We start from the raw sequence: 14,405 nt of genomic DNA on the forward strand, positions 1-14,405 counted from the left end.
ATTGTGGTTTTCACTTACAGATCCCTGATAATTAGTGATATTGGGAATCATTTCATGAACTTCTTGGTCATTCATGTACCTTTGGAGAAATATCCATTCAAATACTTCATCCATTTTCATTTTTGAGTTGGGTTGCTTTATTTTTTTTGTAGTTTTTGAGTTTTAGAAGGCCTCTATTTTTATGAATATTAGTTCCTTATTAGGTATATGATTTGAAAATATTTTCTCCCATTTCATAGGCTTTGTTCTTATTGTTGATATTGTCTTTTGATGCAAAATTATTTAGAATAAAAGTCCAATTTACCTGTGCTTTTGGTGTCATATTCAATAAATCATTGCCAAATCCAATGTGATAGTTTTCACTCTGCTTTCTTCTAAGAGTTTTACAGTTTTAGTTCTTACATTGAGGTATTTGATCCATTTCAAGTTTATTTTTGTGTATGGTGTTAGGTAAGGGTCTAACTTCATTTTTTGTATGTGGACATCCAGTTTTCCTAGAACCGTTTGTTGGAAAGATGTTCTTTCTTCATAGTATTTTATAAAGCCCTTGTCAAAAATCATTTGATCATATATGCAGAAGTTTATTTCTGACTTCTCTCTTGTATTCTATTGGTCCATACAGTTGTCGTTATGCCAGTACCATACTGTTTTAATTACTGTAAGTTTTGAAACCATGAAGTGTTAGTTTTCCAATTTTGTTACTTTTTTTAAAAAGATGGTTTTGGCAACTTGAAACTACATAGAAATTTTAGGATAGATTTTTCTATTTCTGAATTTCTGAGATTTTGATAGATATTGCATTGAATATGCACATCACTTTGGGTAGGATTAACCTTTTGAAAATATTGTCTTTAATCCATAAGCAGAATGTCTTTTCATTTACATTTTCTTTAATTTCTTTCAGCAGTGTTTTGTAGTTTACATGGTACAAGTTTTCCACCTACGTAGTTCATTCCTAAGTGTTTTATTTTTGTTTACTGTTGTATAAAAAATGAATTTGTTTTCTTAATTTTCTTTTTAGATTATTCATCATTTATGTATAGAAATGCAAAGGATTTTGTGTGGTTTTTCTCCCCCCCCAATTTTACTAATTTATTAATTCTAATAGGGTTTTTAATGGAATCTTTAGGGTTTTCTACATGTAAGATCATATCATTTGCAAATAGAAATAATTTTACTTCTTCCTTTCTAATTTTAATGCCTCTGGCTAGAACTTTCAGTACTACGTTTAACAGAAGTAGTGAAAGAAGGCATCTTTGCCTTGTATCTGAACTTAGATGAAAAGTTTTCAGTCTTTCACTACTGCATATGTTTGCTGTGGATCTTTCATATATGGCTTTTATTATGTCGAGGCAGTCTTCTACTCCTAGCTTTATTTCTTTTTTTTTAATCATGAAAGGGTGTTTAATTTTGTCTAATGCTTTTTCTGCATCAGTTGAGATAATCATTTGGATTTTCTTCTTCATTTTGTTAATGCATCATATTATTACATTGATTATTTTTGTATGTTAAACATCCTTGGGCTCTAGGAATAAATAAGTCCCTCTTGGTCATGACATGAAATCCATTTTATGCTGCTGAAATTGGGTATTTTGCTGAGGTTATTTGCCAATCCCTTGTGTGTGAGGAATTACTTCTCTCTTTCTGCTTTCAAGATGTTTTCTTTGTGTTTTGAGTGTCAGTATAATATATCTCCATGGGAGTTTCTTTGAATTCATCCTCCTCAGAGTCCATTGAGTTTCTTGGATGTTCATATTCATGTCTTCTACCAAATCGGGGAAATTTCAGACAATATTTCTTCAAATTTTCTCTTTACTCCTTTCTCTCTCTTTCTCCTCCTTAGGGACTCACACTCTACATACTTTGGTCCACTAGATGGTGTTCCACAGGTCCCTTAGGCTCTGTTCATTTTTCTTTGATTCTTTTTCTTTTTGTTTCTCAATAATTTCAATAGTTTTATACTCAAGTTCACTGATTATTTCTTCGATAATAAATCTGTCCAAATCTGCTTTAGAATCCCTCTAGTAAATTTTTCATTATTTTATATTTCAATTCTAGGATTTCTTTTGTTTCTTTTGAAGTTTCTACCATTAAATTAATATTTCCATTTTGTTTATACATCATTTTCTTGACTTTTTTCACATCTTTCTTTAGTTTTTTGAGCATCTTTAAGACTTAAGGTCTTCTCAGGTCTTTACTGAGTTTACACCTTTTCCTGGATATACACAGTGACTTTCTACTTTTTCCTGTAAATATGTTGCCTTTAAATACCCTAGTCCTTAATGTCTGGCTTCCAAATGGGCGAAAACAAGAAAAATGAAGTGGGAAGGAAAAGTTCTGGCCCTTTAAATCCCTGAAAGTTGCTTGAGCTGGAGGGTAAGGAGCATACAACATTGATAAACAATGGCTGCCATTTCTGTATTTGTATCTGCTTGATCAGAAGCAGCAATCAACAATCAGAAGCAGATCCCTGATATTTGCAGGACAGGGTCTTTATTGCTCACCCTGGCTGTCAAAAGCTGTGTGCAAGCTGCTCATGCAACTTCTACACACTGTCTGCTATGGGGTTGAGGGTGGTTGATGGGTGGATGGTACTAAGAGCTGAAATTAATCAAAATTATAATAACTGCAATTTGCTGTCCAAGCCATCCCCTGGAAGTTGAAAGCCTTTAATAGACTCTAGAATACCAAAATAGTAACACAAGACAGATTCTGCCAGTGGAATTGTTTTCTAGGTGGGGAGGTATATTCCTAGTTCTATCTACTCCTACTTCTCAATCTTTTTAGAATCCTCCTCCAGTACTTCACTTCTTTTTAGTGCAGAATATTTCATTATAAAGATATGTCACATTTATTTATCCATTCATTATTTGATGAGCATTTGGGTTGTTTCCAGTTTTGGCCTATTATTAATTATGCTGTTATATCCCATTAATATTTGAACAACATTTACAAATTTGGGGAAGTGATTAGAAGAAAAAATACTAACATAGGAGTTACAAAATGCAGAGTCTACTTCTAACTTTGGAAGTAACTCTACATTCATTAAAGGAGATTTGACTAAAATTCCTTCAGCCTTTAACGGTCAAGTCCTGAAACAGTAGAAATATTAGGTAATTACTTCTACAAATTTGACACTATAGCTAGAAAGTGCACTCAATATTGCAATTCATTTAAACCTTAAACATTTAAAAACTTGATTTGTTCTATAATTGGAGACTGCCTAAAATTATATTGCCCCCCTTTGGAAAAAAGGTGCTCTCCATCATAAAAAGTAACTGAAATTTGAATAATAATTAAAAAAATAATCCGAACACTCTGGATTGTACTGAGGAAATATTTTCATTTCTCCTGGTTCTTATTTATGTTTGGCTGGGAATCGATAGTTCCTAAAATCTTGTCATCTCGCTGAAATCTAAAATTCATCTTATATTCTCTTTATACATAAAGATGTTTAAGGAGGATTTGAGAAAATTCTAGTTGACCATTTTGACATGCTTGAAAGCAGGAGCAAAAATCCTATTTTCTTCGACAACTCTTTTGAGTAAAGTTTTGGTTTTGATTTGGAAAAGAAAAAGCTGAGACTCAAAACTATGAAAATTAATTAGCATTTTGCTTATCAACCAACGAAAACAAACGATTCTCTGACGTTAGCGGCGAACAAAACATACAGAAATATACTTTTTAGAAGCTGTCCTAAGAAATTCCAAATCTCGCGAGAGACAGCTACGCGTGGGAAATTTCACCACGAAGACGGCCATCCTTCTCCAGTCCGGAACCAAGTGGGCGATGCGTGGATCGCGTGGTCGTCTCCTTGGAAACCGCAACCTAGTCGAGACCTTGGCGGCGCGGGACGGGGAGCCGCGAGGGGCCGAGTCCGAGGGCGTCGTGTGCGCTTGCGCGGGTCCGCCCCGCCCTCTAGTACGAGAGGCCCGGATGGAGGACGCCGAGGCGCGCTGTTGCTATGGCAGTGTGTTCCTGGCCGCTGCGGGAGCCGGAGCCGGGGTCCTCCTGGCCTCACTGTCAGAGCTTAGAAAGAGGAGGAGAGGAGAACTCCCCCGGCTGTCTCCGTGACCCCGGCCGCCGCATCTCCCGCAGGCAGGAGGGGTGTGGAGGAAGAGGAGGGAAGGAGGATGCGGAGAGAGTCATGGTGGGCGGGAGGGTCCGAGTGTCCGCGTCGGGTCCGGCTCGGAGGAGCCCCTGGTTGGCGCCGCATCCTCTGGGCGCGCGGGAGCCTGGCAGCGCCCTGCTCGCTGCGTACGGGGGAAGCCCTTCAGGGGATGCCGTAGACTGCATTTTTTGTCACATTCTTTGCCCTCTCAAAGTTCGAACGTGGAAAGCAATCCTTGTGTCCCTGGGAGAGAGAAAAGTCACTCCTGAAACGTTACCTTCCGCGAAGCCGCTGTGGTATTCGTGTAGTTGATGGTAACTTGGGGTCCTGGATGCAAATTAAAACTATCACCCAATGTTTGTAAAGTATTATTTATCGTCTTACTTTGTGACAGGCTTTTTTTTTTTTTTTTTTTTTTAATTTACTTATGGGATCACAGTCTTGGCAGGATCCATAGGTAGAATGAGCCAGATGGTCTCCTGAGGTTATGGATTAGTTTTTGCTTAAGTAATTATTTTATATTAAAAGACATTCTCTTTGACGTTCTTTCGGTTCTTAGATCTTCATCTTATGTTTAAAAGCCTGTAAGGTAAGACTGGAGTCAATTAATTAGATTAATGTATTTTTGAATACTCTGAATCCTGGAAGAAAGTTACCAAAATTATATATACATATGGACTTTGCTTAGACTAGCTCTAAAAGATATGCAGTCACCTACCCACATGCGATTTACCAGACTGTCGGGTGGGAAGAAGTTAATTTGTCTCTTAGTACAGTTTCCTATTAGAGGGTAGATCTGGTTTATGCCACTTACGTAGATTTTTACTGATGATAAATGTTGAAATTTAAATGGGTGAAATTCACACCCGTAAAGTAGGATTTATGAGTATAAATGTTAGGGATTTGGTTCGTTTCCGATGTATTTTTGTTCCAGCTTGTTGACTCTGGACCATATGGACAGTACCTTGGGGATGAAGATTAGAAGAAGTAAAGGGGTTGAATATCTTCTGACGCATGTGAAAAAGGCTTAATGACTTGGTAACAAGAGTATGATTGAATGTTCTTTGTTTATTTGAAAACCAGTCATGAGGTTTTTTGAAGTTATAGGGAAAGAATTACACTTGAGATTTGATGCAGCTTCATTTACTTCTCAGAGTTACTTCAACTATTTTTTTCTTTCAGTTATGGCATAATGAGTTAATAACACCTAACATGTTTAGTTTGTAATCATTGTATTTTTAATTTATTATACTGATTTTGTGTTTTAGTTTTAGATTTGAGTTTTCATATGGGTAGGATTGTCTATAAATAATAAAGTATATCTAATAAAGTTTTCAGGAAACCATTTATTTAGTTCAGAACTATGGTTTATTACAAAATAAGGGAAAGCACTGAAGTGTTCCAAGTAAATATTCGTCTAATAGTTATGTAACAAAAGCCTTAAAATAATATATTTCAAGATCCCTGGCTTGAAAAGAAGGCTGATTATCCCAATGCATGGTGACTATGAAAAAAGAGTATTTTTACTGTATTTTGGATTACAAGAAGTTTTAGTTTATTCTACATTATTCATGGTACCCTTATTTTTAATTGGTAGGTAGGTAGACGTAACAGTTTAGATGATTTGGCCAGTCTTGCAACCCGGCAGTGAAACTCTCGCTGAAGTATTGATTTGGTTTCCTCTGATTGTTTCAAAATTTTGCCCTCAACCTCTGAGTTAGAAATTATTGAAGGATTACTTTTGAGTTCTTTGGTTTAAAATAAATATCTAGAAGGAATTATAGTCCAACTAATACTTTAGAAATAATAATAATTATGCAGCTAAATAACAGTTATGTGTACCTAAAACTAACTTTGTCTTGAGATGAAAATGGAACCAATATCAAGAACTAGCCACAGGAAAAATGATATTTTAATGACATTTAATGAAACAAACTTCAGAATTTTTTTGTCTTTAATTTTATAATTCAGACACTAGTCATCTGTTTTAGATTAAGTTTTATTATAGTACTCTGCATTTACTTTTAAATTCTCTCTTCATGAGTTGGCAGTTACTTACTAATTTGCATACTATAAAATAAGAGAATCTTAGAGTTAAAAAAAATCTTAAGGGTCCTCTAGCACAGTTGCTTTCCTGAAGCTTCAACGTCCTTTCAAACATTCATGCCACACTCCTCTTCTGGGCTAAGTATAAAAATTTCCATTGTCAGGGAACACAACACTTCTGTGGGCAGCTAATTTTACTTCAGGACAAGTTGAAAATGTAAGTTCTGTCTTATATTGTGCCAAAGTTTGCTCCTGAATTTCCAGCCCTTAGTACTAGTTTTATGCCTTGAAATAATACAAGTCCTTCCTCCTTCAGAATATTGCAAAGCAGTTGTCATGGCTCTTCTGAATTTTCTCTTTTTTAGGTGAACATTCCCAGTGTTTTCAAGTATTCCTCAGAATCTGGTTTGAAGGAATTATACTGTTCCTTTCCCTTACTTTTATCCTCCTTTCTCCTGGCCTCTGAATGTGTTCTAGCTTGTTTTTTGTTTTCTAAACTGTAGTTTAGAAATCTGGACAAAAATCTGGACACAGTACTTCATATAGCCTCTAAATCTCACCCACAGTCCTAGCATTAGATCTTATTTTCATTTTTAAGCCTTCATTTTAAAATTTTTATTTATTTATTTTTTTGAGTTGTAGTCTCTGTCGCCTAGGCTGGAGTGCAGTGGCACGCTCACAGCCACCGCAGCCGTGACTTGCTGGGCTCAGGCGATCCTTCTGCCTCAGCATTCCAAGTAGCAGGAACTACAGGCACACGCTACCACTCCTGGCTCTTTTTGTTTTTATTTATTGTAGAAACGAGGTCTCACCAAGTTGCCCAGGCTGGTCTCGAACTCCTGATCTCAGGCAATCCTTTTGCCTCAGCCTCCCAAAGTGCTGGGATTACAGACAAGCCACTGCGCCCAGCCTCATCCTCTGTGGGAGGAAAAAATGTAAATCTCACTTTAGTCAAATTGACAGGTTAGGCAATCTGGGCAAAGGTTTGGACAGAATAAAGCAAAATTAATGGCTAAAACAAAGTTTGTAATTATTTGTTAGTTCAGGCATAATCTTTCTCATTTTACACCTTTAAAAATGTGCCTACATATCATATGTTCTTGACATCTGTACTTTTTACTTCAAAAGAAAATTTTAGGTGACTTATTTGTGATACAGTAGCAAGAGAAGGCAAGTGTGGAGACAGGATACTAAGTGTTTGGGGCCTTGAAAATCTGATTTTCTACATTTCTTTTGAAATTGGACCTAGAATTCTATGAAAATTTAGAAAGCATTGTTCTTTTAAAGTCAGTAGTGGAAAGTATGCAGATTATTGTTATAAATTTCTACCTTTGTCTATTTCATGGCAATTAGAATTTCCACATTAAGAATTCTACATTAAGAATTCTACATTAAGAATTTCCCCATTCTTTTCTTTTTGTAAAGGTAATATGACATCAAACTGACCCCTTTGCTCCTTTCAGACTCCTCTTCAAAAACACACTTTATGTTTGGGCCATACTGGACAATCCCTTATGCTTCCATGTTTGTTCTTTCTCATACTATTCTCATCACCTGGAATAATTAATGAACTCTCATACCAGTATCCAAACCCCATCCCAGCTTTCCTTGGTGTTTTCAATTTTATACTAGTTAACTGCTTTTTAATTCTTCCTTCCATAGTCTTTTATATGTGTCTTTATTCCAATTACTGCATTTTTATTTGTTTTTTTAAATTTAGCTTGTTTTCTCTAGCATACTTCAAGGGGATAAGGTGATAGGTCTATTTTATAAATCATTATGAATATATACAGGAATACAGTAAGTATTTAACAAATGTTTTATTTTATATATATGAGATGGTATGCTTGCTCTTGTAGACACATTTAGGTAAAGATTTGTATGCTTAATTTGTTTGAAAAGTTATGCATACAAAAAAATGAGAAGGGGTAGGAACTGACCTCAACTTAAATATAATTTTAGCTTAGTTCTTTCAAAAGTGACTGAATTAATACACCATTTTAACAAATATATTTTTATATATGGGGGAAACCCCCAAAAACCATGAATTATTTTTTGGAGGGCAGACCCCTCCTAGTACATGTTTCCCCTGCTAGGTAAGTGTTCTAGGAGCCTATCAGCATCAATGTACCAGCTAACGTTGTTGTGAGAGGCACTGTTTGGCTTCAGTTAATTTTTTTTGGAGATTCTTTCAACATGTTTGTCCATTTCATGATGGGTGATTTGTGAGCACACCTGCCCACACTGCTGAGTGTTTAGCAGTTTTTGACAAAAAATGGCTTTTTCCCGGTAACCCACACTCTTGATTTACTCAGTCTTCCCCAAGCAACTTTTTTTTTTTTTTTCCTGGATATGAAAATAGTCCTCAAAGGGAAACATTTTTCCCTTGTGGAAGAAGTGAAACAAAAAATGGCAGGAGCACTAAAAGGCATCAAAATTGATGAGTTCAAAAATTGTTTGGAGGAGTGGGAAAAGCATCTTGATAGGTGTATTGCATCAAATGGAGAGTACTGTAAAGGTGACTGAAGTTTAAATGTAAGAATAAATAAACAATTTTTAATAAATTCTGGGTTTTTCTGAGTCTCCCCTCATATATATTCCACCTGGAACAGAAAAGGAACAAACTTTTTTTTACCTTTCATTTGACAACTCTGTTTACTAATCACTGTCTTTTAGATCGTATTAGGTATCACAGTTTTGTTTTTTTTTAATGAGAAAATGTATCTTATTTAGGGTTGACAAAAGTTTGACTTCTATGGAAATCAACATTTACCATAATTGAGAATCAGTTGTTACTTATTAAAAAGTTATCATATTATAATTATGCCATATACATTACTAGAAGGATTGAGAAACTGAGGATGGGAATTGATGTGATTTTTTTTTTATTTGAACATGAAAAGAAAAGTGAGTGGGCAAGACTAAAAAACTGAGCCATCTGCTCTGACCCAGACAGAGAGTTTTAATGATTGATAGGGAATGTGGAAAATCCTTTTCTAAGCATCAGACTCTCTTCTTATCTAGGTTTTTGTTTTGTTAATTTTTTAGTTAGGGTGTCATTATATCACCCAGGCTGGAGTGCTGTGGCATGATCATGACTCACTGCAGTCTTGACCTCCTGGGCTTTGGCATTCCTTCTGGCTCATTCTCCCAAATAGCTGGGACTATAGCTACTAGTAGCTGCACCACCACACTTGGCTAACTTTTTTTGATTTTTTTTTTTTTTTGTAGAGACGAGGTCTTGCCATGTTGCTCAGGATGGTCTCGAACTTCTGGGTTGTATTGATCCTCCTGCCTCAGCCTCTCAAAGTGCTGGGATTACAGGCAGGAGCTATCATGCCTGGCCTAGACAGTCTTCTTATCTACCTTTTTTAGACTCCTTGTAGATTAGGGTTTTGGGAATTGAGGGGAGGTGGGAGGATTGCTAGGATTGTCTATGGAAATATCATGCCGTTGTACATCTCTCTTATGATATTTACAGATGCATATTCATTTTGAACATCCCATTTTGTGTTTCTATATGTCAATTAGGTTACCTTCAACATCAATATCCATATTCCATTCCACCTCTAAAATGAACATAACATATAACTTTATATTTTAAAATCTTATAGCAATATTCTTTCACAAACGGAAAATGAATGAAAATAAAGATACTGATTCAAAAGAAAGTGAAGAATATGAAGATGACTTTGAAAAGGACCTGGAGTGGCTAATTAATGAAAATGAAAAAAGTGATGCCAGTATAATAAAGGTATATATAAATTGCCAACAACATTCATAATAATTATATTACAGAGTGCTTTGCAATTCTTGAAGCTTTTCACATTTTTTATCTCATCTAAACCTCACAAACTTTGTTTGATGCACATTGGCCAATTACCATTTTCCCCATCTTAGAGATGAGAAATTTGAGGCATAATGTGTTTATAAATGTTTATCCTAATAAGTAGAGCTGGCTAGTGAGGGAACAGGGATTTAATTAGCACTTAATAAAACTAAAATCAATATTATAAAATTATCATTTAAATTATATAAATAAGTAATAAAATTATTTATTGCATCAAAAGTAAAAACACAGTTAATTTCTGCTTTTTGTGAACCTGGGTAAGATGGGGTAATGCTGTTAATGTAAATGAAAAATCAAATCCTCAAAAAACATCTTTCAGCTAATATTTGAAACTTTAAGGATAAATTAGCTTTTCTGGGGAATGAATATAGAGAAAAAAATAAAGGGTCAAAGAATGAGCCATAGGAATATTTCTAGGAAAAAGTAGTTTTCATTAAACATGATCATATACTGTTTATCAGAGATGGAAAAGGGAAATCCAGGAAAATGAACCAATTCCTGAATTGTGGTAGGTCTTTCTCTCTCTCTTTACATATTTATAATGTGTATGTCTATTTATATATAATGTTTCATATGTGTATGCATATGCATATTGTATGTATGTATGTGTATTTGCATATACATAAGTTAGTGTCAAGTAGGAAAGTAATGATGAAAAGGACTAAGATTGGGATATGAATAGGTGACTTTAGAGTGATAATGATCAGAGTAGTTATAGCAGAAGCTAGATTTAAGGGAGTTAAGGAGAAGAATATGAGGAAATGTAGCTTTTGTATCACAAACTTCTCTTAATTCCATCTTGCTTTCTTATATAATGGAGAAGACAAATAGGGTAGACAAATTTGAAAAGGCAATAGAGTCAAAGTGAAGATTTTTCTAAGGTGGCTTTTAAATGGGAATTTTATACATCTTAACAGGAAAAGAATCAGAATGAGTATAAGCAGATACCAAGAGTGGTAAGGTTGAACCAATTTATCATAACTGGAATGGTGTGAGATCCAGGGAATAGAGTGATAGAATTAGAAAGGGGGTGATGAAAATTGTCTCATTTAAAAATTCATTGAATAAATACTAATGATCACATACCATGTGTCAGAGGCTATTCTAAGTACTGGGGATTCAGCAGGGATAAAAAGAAAAATGTTCTGGTGAATCTTACACATTCTGGTGGATGATTACGTTGATTCTTCTTTTGCAGCTGTTAGGAAGGGAATGACAGAGCTAGAGACAGGTTAGAGGGTCATAGCACAATTTTTTTTGTAAAAGTTGGTTTTAAAAAGAACAGAAATGAAAGCCAAAAGGGAATTCAGAAAGAGGTACTATAAAAATTAACCAGAGAATCAAATAAGGCCAAAAATATTAACTGTGATGCAGAAATCTTAGTTGTCATAGTTATTTGGTGGTCATTATAATGGGCTAGGTTTATTTGCTTATCAGACATCTGGAAATGTTGTGCAGGATAGGAAGTGAAGACTATCAGAAAAGAGGACCTGTGAGCAAGTGAAAGAGGAACATAATTTTAAGGACTTGAAGAGAGTACCATATTGTATCTCCCATATAATTGCTTCAGGAGGGAGGAAAAAATTGCATATTACAGTGGTGAAGCATTTGGTAGATGAGGAGTGTATGTGAGAGAAATGCTAGGGAAGAAGCCTTTAGTTAGAAACAGTAGAATTGGAGCAGGTTTTTGTGGTTGTGATAAACTGGTTTATAGTTCATGTGAAATTAATTTTTGTTTTTATTTTAAGGCTAAGTTGTGTGATGGTGGTTAGCATGGATTAGTAATCTCTGAGGATGGTTGAGGAAGGAAAATCTGATCTAGAGGTAAAAATTAATCTGGAATTTGGACATAGGTACTGTAGACGATAGTGGCAATAATAATCTGAAAAGGTTAAAAAAACTTCAAGTGACTAGGACTCAACTGAAGAATTTGGCCTTGACATGGTCTGAGAAAGATGCTTTAGTGGAGAATGCAAATTTACAAAGAGAAAACATTTTAAAAATTGTTCTTCTGGAAATGTAAAGGGAGGAAAATATTAAGGGAGGAAGAATATTAAAGTAATATTGTGCTATTTGTAGCTACCTTTTGATGTATTAGCCTCAAAACAGTACTAGCAACTGTTTAAAACATCAGTGTAGCACTTAGCAACATCAAATTCAGATTTAGAGTTGAATTTTCCCTGAATTGTCAGAAGAATTACTCTTGGATGCTTATAAAGATGAATTAGAATGTTTTGAACAAAGTATGAGCAAGAAGCACTTAAATTTTCCCATTCGTAAAATATATTACATGAATAGGAAAATTCATTTTGTATTTGTCACATATAAATGAACAAAGAGTTTCAACTTTGACTGAAAAATATCTTCTTTTTAGATGGCTCCTGAAAAGGAAGAGAATATTAGCCAAGAACTAAAAGAGAACGAAACAGAAATAGAACACACTAAACAACTTCCTGATCCTAACAAATCTTTGAAGGGCGAGGTTTCACCAAGAAGAAATGACTTCATTTCTGTACCAAGTATTCAACCTTTGGATTCCATATCAGATTCAGATAGTGAAAATTCTTTTCAGGAATCCAAACTAAAAAGTGAGAAGGACTTGGAAGAGGAAGAGGATGAGGAAGTAAGGAGATATATTATGGAGAAAATCATGCAAGCTAACCAGCTTCTACAGAATCAAGAACCCATGAATGATAAACGGGAGCGAAAACTTAAGTTCAAGGACAAATTGGTTGATCTGGAAGTTCCTCCACTAGAAGACACTGATGCTTACAAAAATCATTTTGAAAATGAAAATAATATGTCTGGAAAACTGTCACAGTTATGTATTTCCAATGAATTTGGACAAGAAAATGTACTTTTGTCACTTGCTGATGGAAGCTGTGAAGAAAACAAGGATAGGAAGATACTGGTAGAGAAGGATGGGAAGTTTGAACTTCTGAATTTACAAGACATTGAGAGTCAGGGGTTTTTGCCCCCCATTAATAATGTAAATAGTACAGAGAATGAGCCTCAGCAGTTGTCACCCAGAGCTTCCAACTCATCTGTCAATGTTGTCAAGAAAGAAGATTCTGCAGCAAAGATCCATGCTGTCACTCACTCACCAAGGGGAGACCCATTAGTGTATATCCCTCAGCCACCACCCAACTCTAAGACTCGTCCAAGCTCTGCTGCCAACTCAGATCGAAGTAAAGGGAATGGGAAATCTAATCACAGGACACAGTCAGCAAATATATTGCCAGTGACCTCAACGTACTGTCTTTCCCCTCAACAGAAAGAACTGCAGAAACAACTAGAACGAAAAAGAGAAAAGTTAAAAAGAGAGGTGAGAACGTAAGTGGGCATTATATTGAAAGTAGAGTATGTACTTTGTAATGGAGCTGTTTGTTTTTTTTCTTTTTGGCGCGTTTGAGTTCCTTGTAGATCCTGGATGTTAGGCCTTTGTCAGATATACAGTTGACAAATATTTTTTTTCATTCTGTGGGCTGTCTCCCTGCTCTCTTGATGGTTTCTTTTGCTTTGCAGAAGTTCATCGGTTTGATGAGGTCCCACTTGTCTATCTTATTTCTTACAGTATGGGCACTTAGAGTTTTGATCAGGAATTGGTTGCCAGTTCCAATTTCCGTAAGGGTGTCTCCTGCATTTTCTAAGATTCTTATAGTTTGAGGTTTTGCATTTAGGTCTTTGATCCATTTAGAATTAATTTTTGTGTGGTGATAGGTAGGGATCCTATTTCAATCTTCTGCACGTGATCAGCCAGTTATCCCAGCACCATTTCTCCTCTTCCCAGTGGTTGTTGTTGGAGGCTTTGTCAAAGATGAGTTGGTTGAGAAATTGAGGCTTTGCTTCCAGACTCTATCCTGTTCCATTGGTCTATATGCCTGATCTTGTACCAATACCAGACTATTTTGATTACTGTAGCCTTATAGTAAAAATTGAAGTCTGGAAGTGTGACACTTCCTACTTTGTTTCTTTTGCTAAGGATTGTTTTGGCTATCTGTGGGCGTTTATGTTTCCATATGCATTTCTGTATGGTCACTTCCAGATCTGAGAAGAATGATATTGGTAATTTAATGGGTATTGCGTTGAATCTGTAGATTGCCTTTGGTAGGATGGACATTTTAACAATGTTGATTCTTCCTATCCATGAGCATGGAATATTTTTCAATTTGTTTGTGTCTTTGTGGATTTCTTTGAACAGTGTTTTGTAGTTTTCATTGTAAAGGTCTTTCACTTCTCTGGTTAGTAAGATGCCGAGGTATTTCATTTTTTTGTTACTATTGTGAATGGCATTGTGCTTTTTATTTGGTTCTCTGCCTGCTTGTTGTTGGTGTATAAGAAAGCAACTGTTTTTTGCACATTTATTTTAAACCCTGAGACCTTGCCAAAGTCTATTAT

General features: G+C 35.4%; 1 protein-coding gene across 5 annotated transcripts in view; it reads left to right on the forward strand.

Annotated features, from left to right (window-relative positions):
- The first annotated feature begins 3,913 nt into the window (after positions 1 to 3,913).
- Positions 3,914 to 14,405, forward strand: part of CCDC181 (coiled-coil domain containing 181) — a 36,765-nt gene continuing 26,273 nt past the window's right edge. For 2 of the 5 annotated variants that reach the window (XM_008066407.2, XM_008066422.2), the window contains exons 1-3: positions 3,914 to 4,098; positions 9,772 to 9,911; positions 12,382 to 13,332. In XM_008066407.2, coding sequence (XP_008064598.1) covers positions 9,795 to 9,911; positions 12,382 to 13,332 — 1,068 coding nt within the window. In that variant the 5' untranslated portion in view covers positions 3,914 to 4,098; positions 9,772 to 9,794. Of the gene's footprint in view, positions 4,099 to 4,668; positions 4,701 to 5,045; positions 5,150 to 6,321; positions 6,375 to 9,763; positions 9,912 to 12,381; positions 13,333 to 14,405 lie in introns of those variants that run through there. The other 3 variants (XM_021716428.1, XM_021716431.1, XM_021716433.1) reach the window with 3 other exon arrangements.

This window comes from Carlito syrichta, unplaced genomic scaffold (assembly GCF_000164805.1).
Source record: "Carlito syrichta isolate Samal-C Ts95f unplaced genomic scaffold, Tarsius_syrichta-2.0.1 Scaffold104924, whole genome shotgun sequence".
NCBI classification, from domain to species: Eukaryota; Metazoa; Chordata; class Mammalia; order Primates; family Tarsiidae; genus Carlito; species Carlito syrichta.